General features: G+C 38.6%; 1 protein-coding gene and 1 long non-coding RNA gene across 2 annotated transcripts in view; one reads left to right on the top strand and one right to left on the bottom strand.

The window, feature by feature from the left end:
- Nucleotides 1–7910: 7910 nt before the first annotated feature.
- LOC116718200 (uncharacterized) lies at nt 7911–12480 on the bottom strand. Its single transcript, XR_004338897.1, has 3 exons — nt 12361–12480; nt 12140–12266; nt 7911–10372 (listed from the first exon to the last, which is right to left on the bottom strand). It is a non-coding gene; the product is annotated as an uncharacterized LOC116718200 (long non-coding RNA).
- Nucleotides 12481–12574: 94 nt separating this feature from the next.
- The window catches only part of xkr7b (XK, Kell blood group complex subunit-related family, member 7b), a 60383-nt gene continuing 50886 nt past the window's right edge, over nt 12575–22071 (top strand). The window contains exon 1 of the mRNA XM_032559907.1: nt 12575–13209. Coding sequence (XP_032415798.1) covers nt 12602–13209 — 608 coding nt within the window. The 5' untranslated portion in view covers nt 12575–12601. The remainder of the gene's footprint in view (nt 13210–22071) is intronic.

The following is a 22071-nucleotide window of genomic DNA, read 5'->3' as shown; positions in this document are numbered from 1 at the left end:
TAATAACTGAATAAATACAGGCTAAATGAAGCAAAAGATAAAATTAGCACAGGCAATTGAGCTATCAAATGTGCCTCTGTTGGTAAGAATAACCAACACAGAACCCTGCATTGTTGTGTTTGAGAAAAAATATTTAAAGTGCAATGATATCCAGTTATAGGATCCTAATTTTGTCAATACTGAAACCTTTTACAATGTCATAGTTTAGGTCAAAAGGCCCTTGAACTGGATTTGTACTAATGTGGTGACCTCTCTGCATTCAAGCTGTCACTTTGTAATAAACGTTACTAATAATCTAGTTTTATTCCATGCTAAATAATAATTTTGTTTGCTAAATTGTTTCTTGTTGACTGACTGAACTAAGCTATGGATTTGAAAGCAACCATGGAACAGAAAATAATCCAAAAGGGTAAAAATATGTGCGCCCCAAAATAGCAACGGAGGTGAGGTGGCAACATTCCCCTTCGCCCATCCAGTCATCGTTCTTCTCTCCCTCATTCTTCCTGTAGCAAGATTATTAAAATCATAATGAGACAGTTGCCGTTTTTGGAGACCAAGATGAGAAGAAGAAAAAATCCTCCTCATTGCTGAAGCTAAATAATTAAAAGGATGAAAGAAAATGACTCTTTTTGGGGAAGGATTATTATTATTAGCCAAAAATATCTAGACCGTCTTCTGCATGACGATGTCTTCACTAAAGTTATTCACATGAGTGCCATGCACATGATAATTACACTTGAAATATGAACAAAAATGCTGCTGAAACATATTTCAGATCCCTATAAGAGCAGAAAATGGAGAAATGGAGCCTGCACCTGCATCCTGACTTTATTCAGCCTTTAGCTGTTTCCAACAAAGCAGATTTCCTTGTTAAGTGTCACATAAATTTCCGTCGTGTTCTGCAGATTCTCCAGACTGACGTTGAATAATAAGGATGTTGTTTACCTTGCAGCTGTAATACTAACAGAACTAATTTCTGACTCACGACAGAAACATTGACATGTTTAGCATAGTTACTTCTAAACCAAAATGACACTTTGGGTATTTAATACCAACAAGCAAAAATTCTGTTCATAAACAATCAATCATTTCTGATTTGACTTTTTATAGGTATATGTTTGAGTAAAATGAACATTGTTCTTTTATACTATGAACTACTGACAACATGTCTCCAAATTCCAAGCAAAAATGTATTATTTATTTGCAGAAAATGAGAAATTGTCAAAATAATGAAAAAGATGCAGTGCTTTCAGACCTAAAATAATGCAAAGAAAACCAAGTTCATATTCATTTAGAAACAATAATACCAAAGTTTTAATCTGGGAAGAGTTTGGAAATCAATATTTAGTGGAATAACCAAGAGGTTTTCCATGCGGTTCAGTGCAGTGGACTCTTAATTTTTGCCAGAGCTTATAAACTGTTTACTTATTTTTACTTTTCGATATTTCCAATAATGTTAGAGTTTATGCTTGCTTATTGTCATATAAGGCAAAAATATATATTTTTTTCCATTTCCAGTGCACTGTCAAAATGAATGTCTCTTAACTGAATAATATCTCCTGTGATCTGCTGGAGGAGGGGAGATGCAGAGAAGTGACTGAATTACTAGAGAATAATTCCCTAAAACCGACCCGAGGTTCTCTGGTCCAAAAGCTTTGCAGTTGCTGCACGATGCTTTCCGTTCAGTCTGAATTTGGGCTTTATGTCACTTTCTTCTGGCAAGTAATCAGTTATGAAATTGTTTTTCACTTTTGTGTGGGAAAATGGATCTGTGGCGTGTGGAGAATTTTGAGGGTGTCATGCTCAGCATGTGAGAATTAGCTACTCTGGAGTCTGTGACACATTCTTCCTTAAACACCTAAAGGCTGAGTGCATTAAATTACAGGCCAGCTGCAGCAGTTATTGATGGCTACTGCTGCTCTGTGCACTGTGCTGCTGCAGAGGACCAACAACCAGACTTTAACTGCTGCTTGATTGATTCAATGTGATTTTGAAAGCTCTTTTGTGTTTAAATCTGACAGATTTGCATTATTACCTGTCTCATCATTCTCTATCGTACATCTTGGTTCACTTTAGGAAGTCAGTGGAAAACTGTTGATAGAGAGGAACAGCCTCCATTATTTATAGCGGCGTACAAGGAGTCTGCCCAGTTTAGTATGAGATCAGTGTTGTGAGCCAACAGCAGCTCTCAATCATGCCGGCCCCTAGTGGAGCGTCAATCAGCCTTTAGACGGTGTGTGATGGATTTTCCCAGAGCCTGTTCAGACAGACCAGTCAGGCCGAGATTTACCGAATCCTTTTACAGAGGTTTAAATGAAGAAGGAACATCCAAACCTCACCCTTTTTCCATTCTGGCTCATTATAGCATCAGCTGCAGAATGTTCATACTGTGAAAAGCGGCTAGACATAAATTTTAAAGGTTGTCTTTAGTAAACAGACATCCTCTTTAGCTGCGTTTCCATTAAAAATCTTTGTCGATATTCTTCTAATGTCGAAAAACACAATTTCACAATTGCAATATTTCCATCAAGTAATGAATGAAATTAATATCACACATGAACGCAATAAGACATAAAAAAAATCATGGCAGCGATGGATGTAAACAGAGATATATTTATAATTTAGCCATGGTGCTAACACTCATCATCTGTCAGCCAATCAGAGGAGATGATGGCGTCTTATTCAGACATTGGAGGTCAAACCTTTATACTTGGGAGCAGTTTGTGAAAATTGTAGTCAGTGATTTTACAGAAGACATTTACTATATTAGTTGAGAATTATTAAAATATTCGATTTATCACGATTAATCTGATTATTCATTCCAGTCCTAGACAATTACTAAATTTTTGTATCATTTTTCCCTCATAGCTGTTGTTCAATCAGTGACTTTGACTCACCTGCTTCCCAATTAAACTCCACATTTTGTTTCCTTCAGTCCTCACCAGATGCTCTATTGTATTCACACAGTTTAACCTCTGGGTCTTAGTTTCTGCACATTTAATATTTGTATTTATTAAACATTTTTAACTCTCATCTGCTTCACTGTTTCTGGATCCTACAACAAGTCAGGATAAGGAATCCTTTGCTAAACAGAATCTTGTTTTCAGCTGGTTTTTATCCTGCTGAAAACTAGTTCACAAAGGTTAAATACAGAAAAGGGTTCCAACTTAGTACCACAAGTTGTACCTAATAAAGTGGCCAACAGAGAGACTACATTTGGCATTAAAAAATATGCGCCTGCGACTTTTGTCACTTTTTGAATCCACTCCCACACACAGCGTGTTTTGGTAAATCGGGTGTTATGTCGTGCACTATTATTGGAATCGTTGGTGTGTTGGGGAATAAATGTTAAGATGTTTCTGGAGCCTCCATGTTTCATCAGCTTCTCATTCCAATACAACATAAGCTGTCTTTGGGAGGTACAGTACCTTCTGTTATCTTCTCCCCACTGAATTTAACCGATCTCTTCAGCATCTCTCCTCACCGTCTCCAGCATTCACATTTTCCTCTGGGGAAATTCAGCTATTAGAAAGTTTCTTTTTACTTCCTCACATGTATGGAACCAAAGTTTTTCCTTGTTCTTACAAATGGAAGGCAGTAAATAAAGCTTCTGGAAAAGAAAGCCAGACCACTCCCTGTAAGATTCGACAGTCCGTCAGAAGCTGGCTGCAGATCTAAAGCGTCTTGCTGGACTAAAATCTTTTAGCACCAGCCACTATGATGCTTTCAAAATACCGCAAATCTCCTTTTTTTCCCACTTTGAGACTTTGTTTGATCTCAGTTACCTCATCTAGGTGTCCAAATGCATTGAGTTATGATCGACTGATTCGTTTTTTGTTTTTTTTAAGGAGTTGAATTGCTTGAGCTAATAATAAAGTAGCCAGTGATCCACACAGGACACACACCTAACAGTAATTTAAAGTGACCCACAGATGTACAGTGAGAACATTCAAACTTCATGCAGATTCAGGATTTAAATCCAGAATTACTTTGCTAACAGCTTCACTCTGCAGTCGTTTGTCAGAAAATATTTCAAAAACACCCCAGAAATTCAAAATTCTTTCACATTTCTCTGAAAAGGATGTCGGCCAACTTGGTAAATTGCCATAGCTGGGCTCTTTAGTCCTCTCTGCCCCGCAGCAAGTGAAGAAACCCTAATGGTTGAGTAATAACTTTTCTTTATATAAACATTATAACAGGATTAGAATGATCCCACGTCCCCCATCCTCGTTTTTCAGCCGCACTCGTCTCTGGAAGTCTTTCTGTCTCTCCTTCTGTGTCTTTCTACCTCACTTTATCTCTGCTGTTTGCCTGTTATGTCAGGCTGTCTGTGTGAATCCGTCACTGAGCCTGAGCTCTTGAGGGCCAGCAGGGTGGACGGTCGTTACAGTGCGTGTGTGTGGGGGTGGGTGTGTGTGTGTGTGCATGCTCGCAGCAGACAGCGAAAGCATGATGTGTACAGCAGGTGAAAGACTTTGAATGTTTCCCTTTGTGTCCCTTGCTCTGCGCTCACTGTCCTTCTATTTGCAGGGAGTCTTTTTTTTTGTCGTGTGTGTGTGTGGGTGTGTGTTTGTGTGTGTGTGTTTGCACACATCGTTGCAGCATGTGACTAAACAACGGAAAGTGAACATGGCAGCTGCCACGCTACACAAACTCCCACTCCTCTGACAGACCCCCTCCCCAGTAACACACTGGCGCTCCCAGTGCTTGAGCCACTTCTTTTCCAGACTTTAGCGTGTTTTCATACTTGGTAGTCTGGTAGATTCAGTTCAATTTGGGAACAAATATGCCAACATTTGTTACATTTTCAGCTGCTGTGGTTCACTTTCACACTCCACTGTGTCAAACCATAAACCCTCTAAAAACCCTGTCCCCCTCCTCGCCTGTGGTGGCGCTGCACCAAGAACCACTGAAGGAAATGGGACCAAAACCTCTAAAGAAGACATGAGTGCTTCCTTCATCTCTCCATGGGGAGTGGCGTCAGATTTTAACAGTTGAAGGATTTCTCGTTTGTCTTTGGTAAAAATGCAGGAGCCATTTCACAAGCATTTGTTTTGGTTGTATTTACCCAGAATGCCCGGGGGTATAGTCCACTTCCTGCTTTTGGAGCAGTCTCCAGTCCACTTCGCGTTCAAATATGCATTCAAACCGAACCAGAGTTTACTTCAAACTGAGACTGAGGTTTTTAGGCGAACCAGACTTCCGTTGTGCACCAAACAACCTTAACAGACATAATTTACTTCATTTACTGTTTTGAATGAAACCCTTTAAGTTTCTGTATATTGTGGACTTCTTCCGCATGGAAATTTGGTGTTATTTTTAGTTTTTCCCACATATTTTCCTTTTTCATTTTATTCTTGTGGTAAAAACAAAACCCAATGCATGATAAAATAAAAACACAAATTTCAGATTAGCAATGGTTATCAAATCTGCAATGCCTCTCTCCCACCCATTAAAGGACATTTTCATGGTTTTCTGTGAAATGATGAATGGTCTGAGCTTATTAGCTGAGCTGATGTGAACCAGAAACCTCAACATGCATCATTTTGTTCAGCTCTATGATAATCAGATGGGAAAATTGAACCAGAGCTGATTGAATATGCAAAAATTACTGTAGGACAGTTTATTGGTTTAAAATCAACTATTGGAAACCAAAATCATCTTATGTTCTACTTGATACATAAACATCCAATAAAATGCAAAGCTTTTGGTTGTAGTGTGACAAAATGTGAAAAAGTTCAGTAGCTATAAGAACTTTTTCAATGCACATCCATATTTAATCTTTGCACTCCTGCGCTGTTAGTCTTGCAGGCTCTTCACACTCTGCTGTTTGCTGCGTCTTCCTGTGTTGTTTCTTCCGCCTACATCCCTCTGCTGCGAAAAGCCATTTTTAAAACTGCTAAGACAGAAAAATGAAGGCCTCTAAAAAAGCCAAGTCAAGCAACGTCTCGTCTTTAAGTCACGTTTAATGATTTGACAGAAGTCAGCCCTCAGTGTCAGCAGGCGCAATTAATTCTGATCCTTTATCACTGTAAAACAGCAGCTGACGTTTTGCCAGTTGTTATTTTCACAATGAAATGTAAGTTAGTGTTTTCTGTATGAGCTTAAAAGTTGAGCAAAATCAGAAGTTGCGATGAAAGAAACTATTTTCATAAAGTGGAACTGAATGTAGACCATTCAGATCTGTACATTCCCACTGCAAATTTTAATTTCATAAAGAATAGCCCAAAGAGAGGCAAAGTATTTATGGTCTAGTTTCTAGTTCAAATATCTTGGTACAATTGAAATAAAACAAAACTAACTTTAAAATAACTTTCAGCAAGTCCAGGATTCCTTAATGTTAATGAAAAAGTACTTGTTCCTTTGGCAGATAATTTCACTTACAACAAAACATTTTTTCTATGTTATAAGTGAAATAATCTGCCAATGTAAATAGTACTTTTTCATTAATAAGGAATTATTGACTGAAAACAAGCTCCTATATCTTGCTGAAAAGTTATTTTAAAAAGTTAGTTTTGTCTTATTTCAAATGTACTAAGATATTTGTTCTAGAAAATAGAGATTTTGTGCTTTTGCAGTGTAAAGAGGAGGACCTGAAGCCAGAGGCAACCTCAATACTGTAACATCCTAAAAATAGATATAGAAGTTTAATATAATTATTTATTTGATAACAGACTCATGAACTGTTCTGTTCATGTTGTCTGAGTAAAAAAAAAAAACTTGTTCTCCCTTTTTTAACGGTAAAAAATGAAGAAAATAAAGAGAGTAATGCATAAAGCCGCAGACAAAAGAGCACCTGTTGTAAATTAGCATGTGGCCTCTAAAATACAAAAGAACTTCAGATTAACTCCAGGGTCTTCAAACTGTGTCCCAAGGGCCATTAGTGGCCCTTGGAAATACTGTTTATGGCCCCCGACGACAACTCAAGATTTATACAAAGATGGTCCTCCAGCTGACAAATTAAAATCTTCATAAGAAGAAAAGCTCTGCATACAACCCAAAGTATTATTATTCACACTGTAATTTAATTTAATCAGATCATAAATATTCAAGGACTTTTACTCAAATTCAGACCTGGGCATTCATTGGCTAAATACGGCAAGCAGTTTTGAAAAAGATTGACTCATATCCAGGTCTTGTTGCTCAAACACAAGATTTGTTGTTTTTTTCATGGATGACAATAGTAAAAAATCAACCTGGAAAATTTAGGAAACATTTTTGGATAAACATAATTTAGAAATCCCATTCCCTTACCAATCATACAACTTTGTCCATTTTATTAAAATATGGCATGTCTAGGGAAACCAAAAACATATCAAATTTACTTATTTACTTACCAATTTTTGTGACTTTCCATTTCAACAAAACAGTTTAGGTCCAAATTGTAAAAAGTTTGGACACTTCTGGACCATCTCTCTGAGAAACAGCAAAGGTTTTATTGTTTTCAGGTAAATTCATGGCAATAAGGATTTGAACATTTCCCACTTGTGTTCAGGCCTGCGTTTCTAACTGGATGTCTGTTTAACCGGTGCAGGTTTCTGGTCCGACATTAGCTGCTCACGTCTGCTGCAGCTCGCCGTTCGTCGTTTTTCTCCTCGGTTTCTCTTTTGTTCGGCGGCAGACGGCCGCCCACCATGAGCCTGCTTCTGTCAGAGTTTACAGATCTGATCATAGCATGTTCGGCACCCTGAGGAGACAAATGTTCATAATTTTCGCAGCATATATATAAAAATTGATTTCTGCACAAACGTTATTTTAGCTCCAGCCATAAATTTTCTGTGGAAAAACTTGTTCTTTCTGATTCTAGACAAATGATAAAATCTGTTGGAGGAAAAAATTGCTTGGCCAGGATTCTTCCTTCAGAACTGAAATGAGTTTGTCATGAAAATAAAGACAGAATAGTGGCTAAATAAAGGATAAATTGTGTTATTTGTTTAAGTCTTGCTTGTTTTAAAACATGTCTACATGATCAGCTTCAGCGATTAAAAAAGGCAAACCTGCTTACGTTGTTTGTCATACTCCTCTTTTTTCTCCTTTTAAAAATAACACACAGTTTGAAATGTGAGATCATTACGTTGTAATAAACCAGCAGATGATTTCCTCAGAAGCTTTAAAACCTCCCTGAAGCTCAGATTATGTGTGTATATTCATCAAAGTCCATCCCGGCAGAACGCCGCTGATCTGAGACCTGTAATTAGCTCCTCATGCTCCCCAACTCATAATGACCCTCATTCATCAGGAGATGCTCTTCTCTGGACTGATGCACAGACGGAGGGGAAGTTTCAGGTGAATCAGGGAGAAAACGGCGACTCCCGGAGGAAACATCAACCCTGATTCAGGAAAAAAAAACACAGCAACTTTTCAGTGAAAATGTTTTATCACAACCAGAAAAAAGTGAAAATCTCCTCCTCTGTTTTCCCTCAAGTGGAGCATGATGCTCTGATTGTGGGTGATTGTGTGTGGGGGGAAAGAATACATAAGTATATTAATTATCTGATTAAAGAGACACATTCGTCTAAAGGAAAATTTTATGTGCTTAAAAAATGTAATTTCTTGGAAGTTAGCTAAAAATAATAAAATAATGATATAAGTTAAATTATACAGCATGAGGTAAAGTTCTCTTATTTTAAAAAATGTCATTTTATGTAGAAGTGGCGTATGGATCTTGACATGTCTGGTTGATGCTAGAAGATGAAAATTTGTTGTTTTGCATCTTCTGATGTGGCAAGATTTAGTATGCTAACAAAGTGAGGATTTATTATTCGCATTAGTGTTTTATTTATGCGAAGAATAAGTAAAACACCTTAAACCTTCTTTCAGTAACTACAGAATAAGCTGAGGTTATTTATGTTTTAAAAGAAAAGGAAAAAAATATCCTGTCAGTTTTGCTGCACTAAAATGAGAAAATCCTGGAAGTATGTTGACTGAATCTTGACTCTAAACATCATGATTCAGCACCGCGATCAATCACCATGACAGTGATTAGGATGTGTGTAAACTGTTTCTCTCTGATGTGAAGCAGAGAGGAAGCCATGATGGTTGTCTCAGAGAGAGGAGTGGCATCCTGACTGGAAGGTTGTCGGTTTAATTCCAGCTTCTCCGTGTCAAAGTGTTGGTGGGAAAGACACTGAACCCCATGTTGTTCACAATCTACATATCAGGCAGGCTTATTCAGTAAATGAGCTTTGATTGGTTAGGAAGATTTTTTTAATTATATCTTTATTTAACCAGACAAAAAAACAAGCCAAGAACAAATGTCTTATTACAACTATAGCCTGGAAAAAGCCAAAATGACACAATTTGGACAATGTAAACATGAAAATAATAAAAGAATTGCAGCATTTAGAAGAAAGAAATACACAGAAAAAATATGAAGATGTCCAATTTGTGGATTTCTCTGTAGATTCATTCCAGTAAAGTGAAAGGACAACCACCTGGATGCAGAAGAAGTTTTAGAAAATGTTAATAGAATCAAGTTTGCAGTTTGACCGTTAAAAATAGAGGTAAGATAAAAACCAAAAGAGTTTTTAGTATTAATGATATACTAAATAATATGCAGTTTATGGAGCAAATCTTTGGATGCTGATCTGTAAATGACATCATCATAATAATCCAACATGGGAAGAGCGGGCAGTGGCACCAAAGTTTTCATTGCAGATGAAATGAAAGAGGAGCGCTGCCTTTGATTTGATCTCAGTCTTCAAATTATCAAAAAAAAAAAAAAAATCTGAAAGGAAAACATTTTGTCTACCTGACATTAAAGATGCAGATTCATGGCGATACATGCAGAATTTGATGGTGCATCTCCTTTTTTTACCAAAGCAAATGACTTTGTTCTTAGAAATGCTTTCTTAGCAAGCAGACTTGAAATGGCCGGATGGATTCTCATAAAACTAATCAGATGTTGAAGTGAATCTATAACAGAACAGTGGAGTTTAGGACTGTGTCATCAGCATAAAGGTGAATATACAAATCTACAACACAATTTGCTATGTCATAAGTGGAGAAAAGAGTGGGACCAAGTATTGACCCCTGTGGGACTAAAACCTATAAATATTCTAAATAAAAACGTCTTTCATTTTCATCTGGCTTGCTTACAATCAAAGATCATTCGAATGATGTTAATTATTGATCTAAAAGAGAAACTTCTTCAGATTTGTTAAGTTTAAAAGTGAAAGCTATGAAACATTGTATGTACAGATCTGAAACCTCAGCTCCTAGATCTAAATGTTATCGCTGGTCGCAGACTTTCCAGTCAGTCCTTCCAGTCCAGATGTGAATAGATGGAGATGAACAAACTGGATGTCATTTCTAGGTCCACTTCCTTCCGGTTGGATCCCCAGCTGGAAGAAGCTCTGCACCGTCCGGCTTGCTGAGGGCAGTGAAGCACAGAGCGGTAAGTCACCAAAGGTTTTTACTGCCTGTTCTGCCCAGAGTTTATGAGATCTTATCAATTAGCATGCTCACTGCTGTAAACAGGCCGGCCGGTCAGCTTCATGCATCACTGCCTTGTTAAAATCAGACGAATGCACTTTAAAGAGCCAGATGATAAGAAAAGGAAGCAGCAGAGTTACTGTCTGGTCTGGCACCAGTTCAGTTTGGTCCCTGGATGTGAAAAGACATTTAATTGGCCAAAGCAGCTACACATTTGTGCATCTGCAACTTGAGAACACTTCTTCAGATTTCATCTGCATGCAGCTACTTTGAAGCTGCACAACCTTTTAAAGCATTGCTATAAAAACTGGCCCTTTAAAATCTTCTTCAGTCATAAAAATTAGACAGAATAACTCACTGAGACATGTACAATTATGTTTATTCATCAAAGAAATATCTCATTCAGTTTTGGCTGTAAGGTTGGAATCAATGCATAATGAACTCTCAAAATAAATTAATCTTGAGCTAAACGTCCCTGCAAAAGGTTTCATTAAATTTATAATTTTCTCAGTCACAAACTTTATAGAGCAAACCTAAAGTAGCACATCATCAAGAGGAAACAAAACGTTGTGTTTTCAATATTTTTTTTTGTAGATATATTTCTCAGCGAGTCCAACTTAGATGAAGAATATATTTATTAAACATAAATTTTGAGGTCTGGACTTTGACTAGGCCATTCTATGTCACAAATTTTATCTACACCATTATATTGTAACTGTTGCTTGTTTGAGGTAAAACTCCAGCATTTCCTTCCAGTTTCCTGTCACCTCAGACCAGCTGGACAAAATCATCCCTCAGCATGATGCTGCCACCACCATGTGTTTCAGAGGGACGGAGTTTTACAGCCCATGTTCTTTCCCACCACATCCTTTTATATTAAACGAACAAGTTCAGTTATGGACTCATCTGAATAAAACGCCTTTAACAGCAAATTGAACTGAGCTGCAGGGAAAAGACGGTATTTGGTGAGACTGTAGGGTTTGCAAACAGAATGGTTGCCATGGGAGATATTATGTGTTTTCCAGCCACATAAAATCATCTTATAGCACAATCAAGCAACTGTTGCCTTCAGTAGTTACAGAAAGGCTTTGTATATCAAACATGACTTAAAAGAAGTCTGATGTCTCTTTAAAAAAGTACTGCTCTTTCAGGAAGTCATCCCAACCCTTTAACAACTTTTTCACTAGCGTTGCAGAAGATAATGATGTGCAGTTCCACCAAGTGTTTGCTAATTGCTGCTAGCTAGTCTGAAGGAGCTGAATTTGGGGAAGGGCTGCTCTGTGAGGCAGATGTTTGGAGACTGCAGCTCTGAGGAGGAGCTTTGGGGAAAAGGCGGTGCTCAGCGAGACAGAATGGTAGCCATGGAGATTAAAAGATGCATGAAAGAATCAAAATAACACACATAGCATGTTTTTGATGAGGAAATTACACTATAGCATAATGTAAGGCTTAAAAAACTTGATTTTACATAATACTTCCACTTTAAAGTGCCTTCCTCTTAAACAGATATTCCGTTTTCTATCTTTGCGAGTGAAACCATAAAGAACAGTTTGTTATGTGAGAGGAACACAAGGCTGTGCTCTCTGAGGCTGCTTGTGTTTGTGCATACAGGGAGAGAAGGAGCCTGACAGACAGAACAAACAGTGTTAGCCTTTAACCTCCCAGCAGACAGCGGGTTCACCGGTGAGCTCATGTGATTTCTTACCTCTGTCTGCCTGGGAAGCAGAACACCGCATGCGGTCTCTGCCTCTGGATGGAAAACCCAACAACTTCTCAGTGTCTCTGTCTTCCCCTGACAGGAGGCGGGTCACGCCTTGTCGGAATGACAGGAGCTGGGTGTAATATGTAGAAGTTTAACAGCGGTGTCGTCATGTGCGCTGCAGCAGCACGCTGCAGAGAGAGCAGCCAAAACCTGGCAAACATTACCTGATGGATGAACTAAAACCTTGGTTCTGTCTGCGCGCTGGATGTCCTGAAAACATCTCGCTGGTGACACGGTGTTAACAGCGCTCTTAGTTATGGTGCCTCACAATTAATAGGCTGATGATGAGGCTAGTTATGATGTAATCTTTCTCACTCCCTCTTCCTTGCACACAGCTACAGCCCCCTCCCTTTCTTTCCTGTTTCCCCACCTCTTTCCCTGTCTTTCTCTCCTATCCTAACCAACATGGCCGCTAAGTCGGATGGAGCAGCGGTGTCTGTGGAAGATGACAACACGCCCAGGAGCCTGTCGGAGCCGGGGAACCCCGTGGCCCGGTCCCGCTGCACCGCCGCCGGTGGGAAGCCCTACACCCTGCTGGACTGCTGCTGGGTGCTCTGCGCCCTGCTCGTCTTTTTCTCCGACGGAGCGACCGACCTGTGGCTGGCCGCAGACTACTACCTGAGAGGCGACTACTGGTGGTTCGGCTTGACTCTGGTCTTTGTCGTGGTGCCCTCCGCTGTCGTGCAGGTGCTGAGTTTCAGGTGGTTCGTGTATGACTACTCGGATCTTAGCGGCGGGGAAGGTTCGGGCAGCGGCGGGAGCTGTTCGGCGGCGGCGGCAGGCGCGGCAGGCGCCGATGCCACAGCGGGCGACGGCACGTTAAGTACCAAGGACAGCGACCAGCACGGTGGGAACGCGCCAGCGGTGAACGCCGCGAATGTTACCCCGGTGTATGCGTCCTCTGGCCCGCCTGCTGCGGCGGTGAGAGTCGGCTCTCCCCGGAGATGCTGCACCATCTGCATGTGGGTCTTTCAAACCGTGCTTCACGTGCTGCAGCTGGGGCAAGTCTGGAGGTAAGACGGCTCCGGACCGGAGGTGTGCGGAACAAGAGGGGTGTGCTCGCATCTGTGTCCACGCGTACTCTACGCGTGCGCGTGTGTGCATGCGTGTGGCTTTGTGCTGGATAAACGTGCGGGACGCAGACACAAGCATCGCATCCCGCACGGCTTTCTGCTCATTAAGCAGCCTAGAAATGCGTGCGTGTGCGGGTTGTCCATGTTGGTCTACCAGCGCATGCTTCTCGGTCCGTTCATCAGCGTGTGCGCGCCCGCGCCCCGGCATATTACCGAGCAGATCTGGGGACAGAAATGTGCAGAACCGGACCAGACCGTAGAGAGATTAGATACTTCCCCCTCTGAGCCCATTTGTCTCCCGGACCGAACCTTCAGGTCCGGCCGCCATTCCTGCTGTGGCTGAGCCTGAATAGACGGAGGCATACAGCTGCTGGAGCTCCACTGGGAGCTCCACTGGGAGCTCCTCTCTCCCCACTGCTCCCATATGTCATGATACAGATATGTTGACAGGAGCTCTGTGGTTTAACCTCCTCCTCCTCCTCTCTGCTCCTTTTCAGTGGAATTATTTCTGTTGATGCTGAATGTTGCTTATTTCCCCCGAGAAAGCGGCGTTTTGGGTGGGAACTGGATCCGAACTGAAAATGAAATGAGAATATGGATGAACCCAGAGCTCCGGGCATTTTTAAAATTCCACCACTAAATTGTTGCTATTTTTAAACCGTGATGAAGCATCAGAAAATGCTTCAGGTTCAAACTAAATGAAACCTTCATGTCTAAAGTGCTGCCTTTAAATCTCTTCATCCTCTTCAGTTGTGCAGGTATTTACTCTTAAGAGTTTTACCTAGTCATGTTTTGCTTTCATTTTTGCAGAGTTGCTCAGTTTTCTGGTTTCCTGTTTGTGCTCCACTCACCTCTCCGGGTTTTACCTGCCGTTCGGGTTTCATTGCCATCCTTCAGATCTCCTTGTTGTTCATGTTGATCCTCCCCTCTGCTCCTTTTGTTCTGACTCAGACGAATAAATAGTCAAGTTTTGCTCCTGGACTCACTGGCCAGATTTCCAGTCCATTTTACTCTAAATTTATAAGTTTTTTTTTGGTTTGAAATCCAAGGATTCCAACCTTGCATGATTTTTTGATCAGTTTGAGAGATTCAGTTTTAAGATATTATTTTTTCCCAGGTTACAAAATTGAACTTTCTTCACAGGGGTGGAAGGGCTGTAACCTTGGAAAAGGGCGATTTTATTGTCAATGTCAAGCTTAAATCTGATATAAATTTTCATGTGTTATGGAAAACGGTCCATCCAGCCAAACCTTATCTTGGTTTGGGGTTTTTAACCAATTTCCTTACAGAAAGCTAGAAACATTACATCCACCTGCAGAAAAAAAACAAAAACACTGGATAAAAATGGCTTAAATTTACAAGCTAAGGGTTTTTCTATTTCTCTCAACAGCTTGAGATCTTTCTGACTCTACCTGAAGTTCAGTACAGCAGTCTCAGACTGGCATCCTGCAACTTTTAGATGTGTATCTACATCAGTGCACCTGAATATATTAATAGGATAATTACCAGAGCTTAATGCATGCTGAGGAGGTAATTTAGCCATTTGATTCAGGTCCGCTGGACCGGAGATGCATCCAAACGTTGCAGGACTCTGGATAACCCCAGCCATGTTAATGTCTTAATAATAATCTGCATGTCATGCTGACCTCCTTCCTCTGGAGCTCATCAAGCTGCCTGCATCTTTTCATCAGGCTTGGAGTACATTTCTTTATACTCCAATATTACCTTTAACAGATTTAGGTTACACTTATTTAAATAAGAAACAGCTCGCTTATCAAATATGCAGACCAGTGAGATGTACAGTGATCAAATTTACTACCCAACTCTCATCAGGAAGGGCAATGAATCCATCATAATCTAAGTGAAGAAGTCAAAAAATCCAATGTTTAATTTTATTTTCAGTGGAAAATGTCAGAAGGAGAACAGATTCTGTTCTGCAGTCAGATCAAGATGCCAGCTGCTTGTTTGGGAGGCTTAACATGAAAAAGCCACTCCTGTCCTACTATCAGCTGGAGCCGTGTGCTTTGCTCCAATGAGACTGAGATGAAGCTTTTCAGAGACAAACATGGTAGGTGGATTTGGCGTGAAACAAAGGATGAATATGTAGAAAATCACTTTTTATGCTCCAGCCTGGGAGAAGAATAGGAGCAAAACGGGTTGTGGAAAGTATTAATAAGCAGAGGGAGAATGACATTCTCTGGTGGTAAAACTGTAAAATTGTTAATGTTGGAGGGTTTTCTTTTCCTCAGTACTTAAACTCCTTCATAGGATTGTTCTAAATATTTTAAAATGAGATCACATTTCTTCAATGAAATTTTAATTTTAAGACTTTTTACCCAATAATTGTGATAATCCTGCTTTTGGTTAGGCAAGGTTGATGTTTTTCAGATTCAAAACCTACCAAAACCATTTGTTTCCTTCAAATGAACGAGTTTTGAATCACAATTAGGAACAAAGCAGCTTTAGAAAAAGTTCAGCTAGCAAGTTTTCAAAATCACAATGAAGCCATTTGGCCACTTTGTCACTTTCCTCGGTGATTTTGGCATCGTCTGCGGCTTCAGAGCGAAGAATCAGTCACAGACACTGGAGGCCAAAGTAACCAATCACATCATCCCTCCGCCTGCTCCAACATAACACCAACCATGTTGAAACTTTTAAACCTTATTTTAGACTCAACATTATCAGGATGTTATCAGTAAAGGTTGTTTTAAGTTCTTATTTTAATTTAAAACACACAGACAAGATCACATTTGTACTGGTAGAAATTTCTCCACTAGGGTTTACTCTAAAATAAAATAATTAGCATTTCAAATTTCAATTTCTTTAAGTGGATTTCAGTGGAAGTATGAATAGAAACACATTTTGATGATTATAAACCATATATGCATCATATTTATACAAATATAATATTATTTATCGCACCTCATTTGCTCCTCTTCTTCCACTGCTGTTCATATGGATTTGTTTATCCAACCAGTTTATGGTTTTGCTTTCGTTATGAAGAAAAAAAACAAACTCTGGAGCCCAAATCTGCAAGTCTTTGACAAAAGGTGGAGGATTGAGACGCACAAATAGGTGGCTCTGTAAGAAAGGAAATATATCTACTGGGGAATTAATCTGAGAAACTGCAAATAACCTCACATTAACATTCAGTATGAAGAAATGAATCAGTTTATAGTAGAAGTTTTCCAGGAGCAAGCAGGTGCAGCTTCAGCTCAAAAGACTCCTCAGCTCAGGTTCAGTTTTAAAAAATAAACAGGATGTGTTTTTGACTTATTGATAAATGGAGAAATTACATCTGGAATACGTATGACCAAAAAAATGTGCTACAGCTGAATCTGTAAAGATGGAGGAAGCCAAAAACAGGATGCCATTAAATGAAGATTTGCATTACATCAGCATATTCAAAAATAGAAGATGAGGGAGTCCAATAATCACATGCAGAGTCGGTAATGAACAGCTTTAATGAGACACAATAAGGAGCCGGAGGAGTCGGGTTAAATGTGGAAGAGTGAGATTGGGCTCAGAGTTACTCTGGTTTGCAGCAAAGACCCAAAAAATCGGCACATGTGGGGAAAGAATCCTCTGTGGTTGTTCCCCTTCAGCGCTTCTCAGATATTACTTCCTCGCTCATATCTGGGTAAATTTCCAGGTTTTTATGTATTTGTTTGCAGAGAACGAGATAAAGTCATTATATTTAACAGGCAAATTCAGTTTGTTCGACATCATGAAACATTTTTTCAACAGTTTCAAAGGATTTTGAGAGTCTTGCAGAAGTATTCACACCCTTTGAACTGTTTTGTTTCCTTTTTGTAACTGAATGTTGCAGATGTTTGATTCTGAGTTTACACATAAGGCTGTGAGTTCACTGCAAAAACACCAAATCTTACCAGTGATTGTTGGTCTAGTTTCTAGAGCAAATATCTTAGCACACTTGAAATAAGACAAAATTAACTTACAAGTAACTTTTCATCAGTAACTTGTTTCAAGTAAATATTTCCCTAATATTGATTTAGAAGGGTACTAACTCTACTGACAGATTATTTCACTTCTAACAAGAAATTTCAGTGGATCTAGTACTTTTCACCAATATTAATGAATTATTGACTTAAAACAAGCTCCTATATTTTGTTTAATCTAGTTTTGTCTCATTTTAAGTGTACTAACATATTTGCAGTAGAAACTAAACCAAACATACACTTGAAATAAGACAAAACTAACTTACAAGTAACATTTTAGCAAGATGTAGGAACTTGTTTTGGGTCAACAACCCCTTGATGTTGATGGAAAAAGAACTGTTATGAGATTTTTGTTGTGTGTTTCCAGGAATGCATTTTCCAAACACACACACAGAAACACACCTTGCTGTACCAGCTGCGCTTTACCTTTTCAGACTTCTGGTGGTCGGTTAAGCTAAGCTCACTCATGCATGCTTCAGGCTCCGGTGGGGTTCGGTGTGCAGAATTATGTCCTCATCAGACACCGTCCAGTTGTCTCCACATCCTTTTTTTGTGATTCTGCAAATTTGTTTGTGAATGTGTTTGCAGCAGTAAGATCATTTTGCCTTTCTGTGTGGAGTTTATGCTCTTACTGTGCATGCATGAGTTCTCTGAGGTTCTAAATTGTTCTTAGTGGTGTGTTTATGATCGTTTTTATGGTTTGCTGGTCTTTTTGATGAACTGTGATCCTGTCCACTATGAAAAAAACAGATCATCTCACCAGGTATGTTGGTCTAGTTTCTAGTGCAAATATCTTAATACACTTGGGGAAAAAACACAACTAACTTACAAATAACTTTTCAGCAAGAAATAGAAGCTAGTTTAAGGTTAATAATTCCTAAATATTGATTTTTAAAAAGTATGAGTTTCATGGGCAATTTTTTTCACTCAGATATTTTCCCATGTTACAAATGAAATAATCTGCCAGTGGAACTACTTCTCAATATTTAGAAATATTGACGTAAAACAAGCTTCTTACCTCGCTGAAAAGTTAATTTTGTCTTATTTGAAGAGTACTAAGATATTTTCACTAGAAGCTAAACAAAAACCAAACCTTTGGTAAGACTTTGGGTATTTGCAGTGCAGGGTGACCAGAGACTCTCTCATCAGCCATCTTCATATTTTGTCTGATTGGTGTGTCGGTGCTCGTTTCTCTCTGCTCAGATTTCCAGCCGTCAGTATTTTTGTTGCTGCTGTTTAAGAAAAGTTTTGGGTCAAGCTGTCATTTCCCTCACGCTGTTCAGCAGTCACGCTGCAGAAAGTCCGTCTTAAGAGATGCAGGCTGGTATTTTGCAGCTGCAGGAGTGAAGCAGATCCTCCAGTGCATGGAGGTGGAGCTTTAGAATCAAGGTCAACTCACGTTTCCTCGTTTCCAGGAGAGGCTCCGCTCTGCTGTTTATCGCCTTTTCCCATCTACATTTAAAACTCTGCTGCTGAAAGGCATCAGGGTCACATTTCTTTATCTGTGAGTGCCTTAACAGGCATCATGGGAGTTGTAGTAATTCCTTAGCTGAGGTGGGACTTGAAGAGTCACAAGAATTGATGGAAGTGTTTAACTTTATCCTGCGTTTACATGCCTCAGTGCATTAAAACCTCAGCCTGCAAGGACAGAATCTCAGGAACATAATGACCAAACGGGCTGCTTTATACTGCAGTTGTAACTCATGAACACTGAATGTTTCCTCTGGATCCACTTCTGTCTGTTTTCATCACATTTTCAATAACTGCATTAATATCTTATACTTGTGTTTTTGTTTTATAAATGGTTATTTTTTTAATACTGGCTTCTGTTCATAAATTTAAAGATGATTTCTATCCTCACCACCGATCTTAAGCTGCACTGGAGTTGCAGTATTAGCTCACTATTAACGGCATAAGTAAAATACTAAGCTTCTGACTTTTTAAACATACAGTACAGACCAAAAGTTTGGACACACCTTCTCATTGAATTCAATGAGAAGGTGTACATTCAGAAGAATATTGCACTCTGTACATTCAGAGAATATTGCAAGATGTTAAGTGGCTACAATTTATATTTGCCTAAAAAGTCGGTCACTAAAACCAGAAAGCTGGAGCACATCAGCCATTCCTAAGCTCCCTGGAGCTCAGAGAATAGATTTTAAAATGTTTTTGTTAGTTTATAAATCACTGAATGGTTTAGGACCAAAATGAAAGACCTGTTATGGTCCAGGCCTCTCAGGTCTAACAAAGAATTTTTGATCTAGTTTTCAGAAATGTTTTAGTACACTTGAATATAAGAGAAAATTAACTCACAAGTAACATTTCAGCAAGAAATAGGAGCTTGTTTTAAGTCAGTAATTCTTGAATATTGATAAAAAAGTGTGATGTTTTCCACTCATAACAAAATATTTTTCCATGTTATAAGTAAAATAATCTGCGTGTGTTTTTCCATATCAGACTTATTGTGTAGAGAAATGAGCTAACAAATAAAACCAACAAGGACACAAAAGAAGCTATGAGAAACTTATATAAAGTGAATGCTACAAAGCATTCACCAATAAACTATTTCTTCGATCAAATATCTTGAAACACAGAGATTTGGTTAATTTAGAAATGGTGTTAGTTATGATTAAAGCTAGAGAGTGATTATTGCAGATCAATTTACAAAAGTTCTTTGTCTTAAGATCAAGTGACAGAAATAACAGAAGAAAGAGTAAAAACTGTTTATGACTTTAAAACAATTACAGAACAGTTTGAAAAAAATGCTAAACTATAAATCAATTCAAAACACTTTATAAGAAAAAAATGAAGTCTTAAACACTTCTGAGTTAATGATGAGAACAATATATTGTTTGCAACTTATTTTGTTAATTTAATAAAAATATATATATTTGTCATTATTGAGACAGAGGCGGGTTTATTATAAGATTTCCTTCTGCTTCCTTTTCACTTGTGCTGTGTGAGAATAATTGTGAATTAATGGTGAAATTTGTTAAATTGAGTTAATAAGCTGAATGATTGATTGATTGAGGTGTGAAAATCCCACTTCGCTCCCATTTCCACAAGCATAAAAACAATGCAATGCTTCACTGAGTAACCACAGTTTGCACGATTATTTTTAAAGCTACTTTGTTAAAGAACAAGCAGCTGAAACAGTCACACAGATGAAGATTTTACCAGACAGCGAAATGTACTGCACAGGTTTTATCGCTTATTTTTATGTTAGTTCCTGTCTGCGCCCGATCAGATCAATCTGATGTGCAGAAAAGTGATTGAACAAGTTCCAACCAGACTCTCAGCTCAGGCGGTCCGACTATCGGTCCGGTCGGTCCAGCTTCGGCTAATAATCAGGCAGAGTGGCTACATGGCAGCCTCCCTGCAGCTCACTGTGCTGAACCACTCAAATCTGTCTGAATGCATGTGTGGGGGGGGGGTGTTCATTCACAAATACAGTGACTCAGTAATTATTGCTCCTCCTGTTGGTCTAAATTTCAGGGTCTGTCACTCAGCGATAACATGCTGGTATCTGGAGGTTTTGGATGATCTGAGGGTCAATGAAATGAATAATGTTTGAAGATCTTTTCTCTCCTCATTTAAGCTGTTTGCATTTAAGAACTTCACTTAAATGCAAAGTGAAGTTTGCATTTAAGAGTTCAAAAGAAAAACTCCAATCACCAACTGTACTGTCAGGGCCTAATGACGCTCATTCAGCCCATGTATATAGTATAATAAAGAGGGGAAAGAATTTTGCAATATTTGTAAAATGTTCTGAATACTTTCTGCGGCCATCGTTCTGATCCTGCACATTAATGTCGTAAATTATTGGTAAACACTTCCACAATGCTCCAAGTTGTTCTCTAGATGATTTTTTGTTTCAACACAGAGATTTTTCACGTTTCTTCATGAAACGTGTCAGAATAAAATGCTGTATTCCTTTTTTCACCAAATAGTTTTCTGCTCTTAACTAAGGTTGGTGCTAGATTCGTTTCTTTACTGGATCTGTGAAAGAGCCGGCAGAGCGCCAATTATGAGTGTTTCATTCATTTATTGACTGATTTACTCAAAATCTTTATTTAGTTTGGTTGGACATCAAATGGATGATCGAGAGATTCTTTAAAACACAATTTTAGATTTGCTGCACAAATATTAGCTGTGTTTGTGGAAACCCTTTTAAAGCTGAAACAGATTGTCTGATGCACCACAGAACGGATGATGATGACTTGACAAATTTAACTCTCTCAGCAATTTCAGATCATTTTTTAATGTGTTCCAATGAAATCTATAGATTTTTCTTAGGAATGTATTGATCTACTGTTTTTACTTTCGATACCGATTCTGATTTCGGTGGTTTATTCTCGGGTGATACCGATACAATACAGAATTGATTTAAAATGTTTCTTATTTTAAACACAGACATAAATGTCACAAATTACTAATTTATTGGATAACTCTGTACCAGTACAGCTCACTAAACTAAATAGTACAAGCTATGGGTGTATTTTTTTTAGTCAAACATGCAAAAACAACTTTAATTTGTTTAATTAGGAGTAGAACAGCCAATGTAAAAAAATATTAAAGAAATTGGTTAAAACAATAGGTTGACTCCTTTGGTCAAACAAAAATAAACTGCATCAAATCTTATTTTGAGTGGTTTAGAAAGTGAAATTAGGAATTCTAAATATATAGTAAAATAATCGCGATCTAGAATCTTTTTTAAATATTGTGACCAATAAAGATATTAATATTAAATCCTTCCATTTCTAATTTTGCTGTATTTTTTACAGTACATTGCAGTTATGTTACTGTCTGTATCTACTCTTATATTAAACTGCAAAAACACAAA

The sequence above is a fragment of the Xiphophorus hellerii genome, chromosome 1, assembly GCF_003331165.1.
Source record: "Xiphophorus hellerii strain 12219 chromosome 1, Xiphophorus_hellerii-4.1, whole genome shotgun sequence".
NCBI lineage: Eukaryota > Metazoa > Chordata > Actinopteri > Cyprinodontiformes > Poeciliidae > Xiphophorus > Xiphophorus hellerii.
The sequence above is the reverse complement of the archived record's forward strand: the minus strand, read 5'-3'. Positions and strand labels throughout refer to the sequence as shown.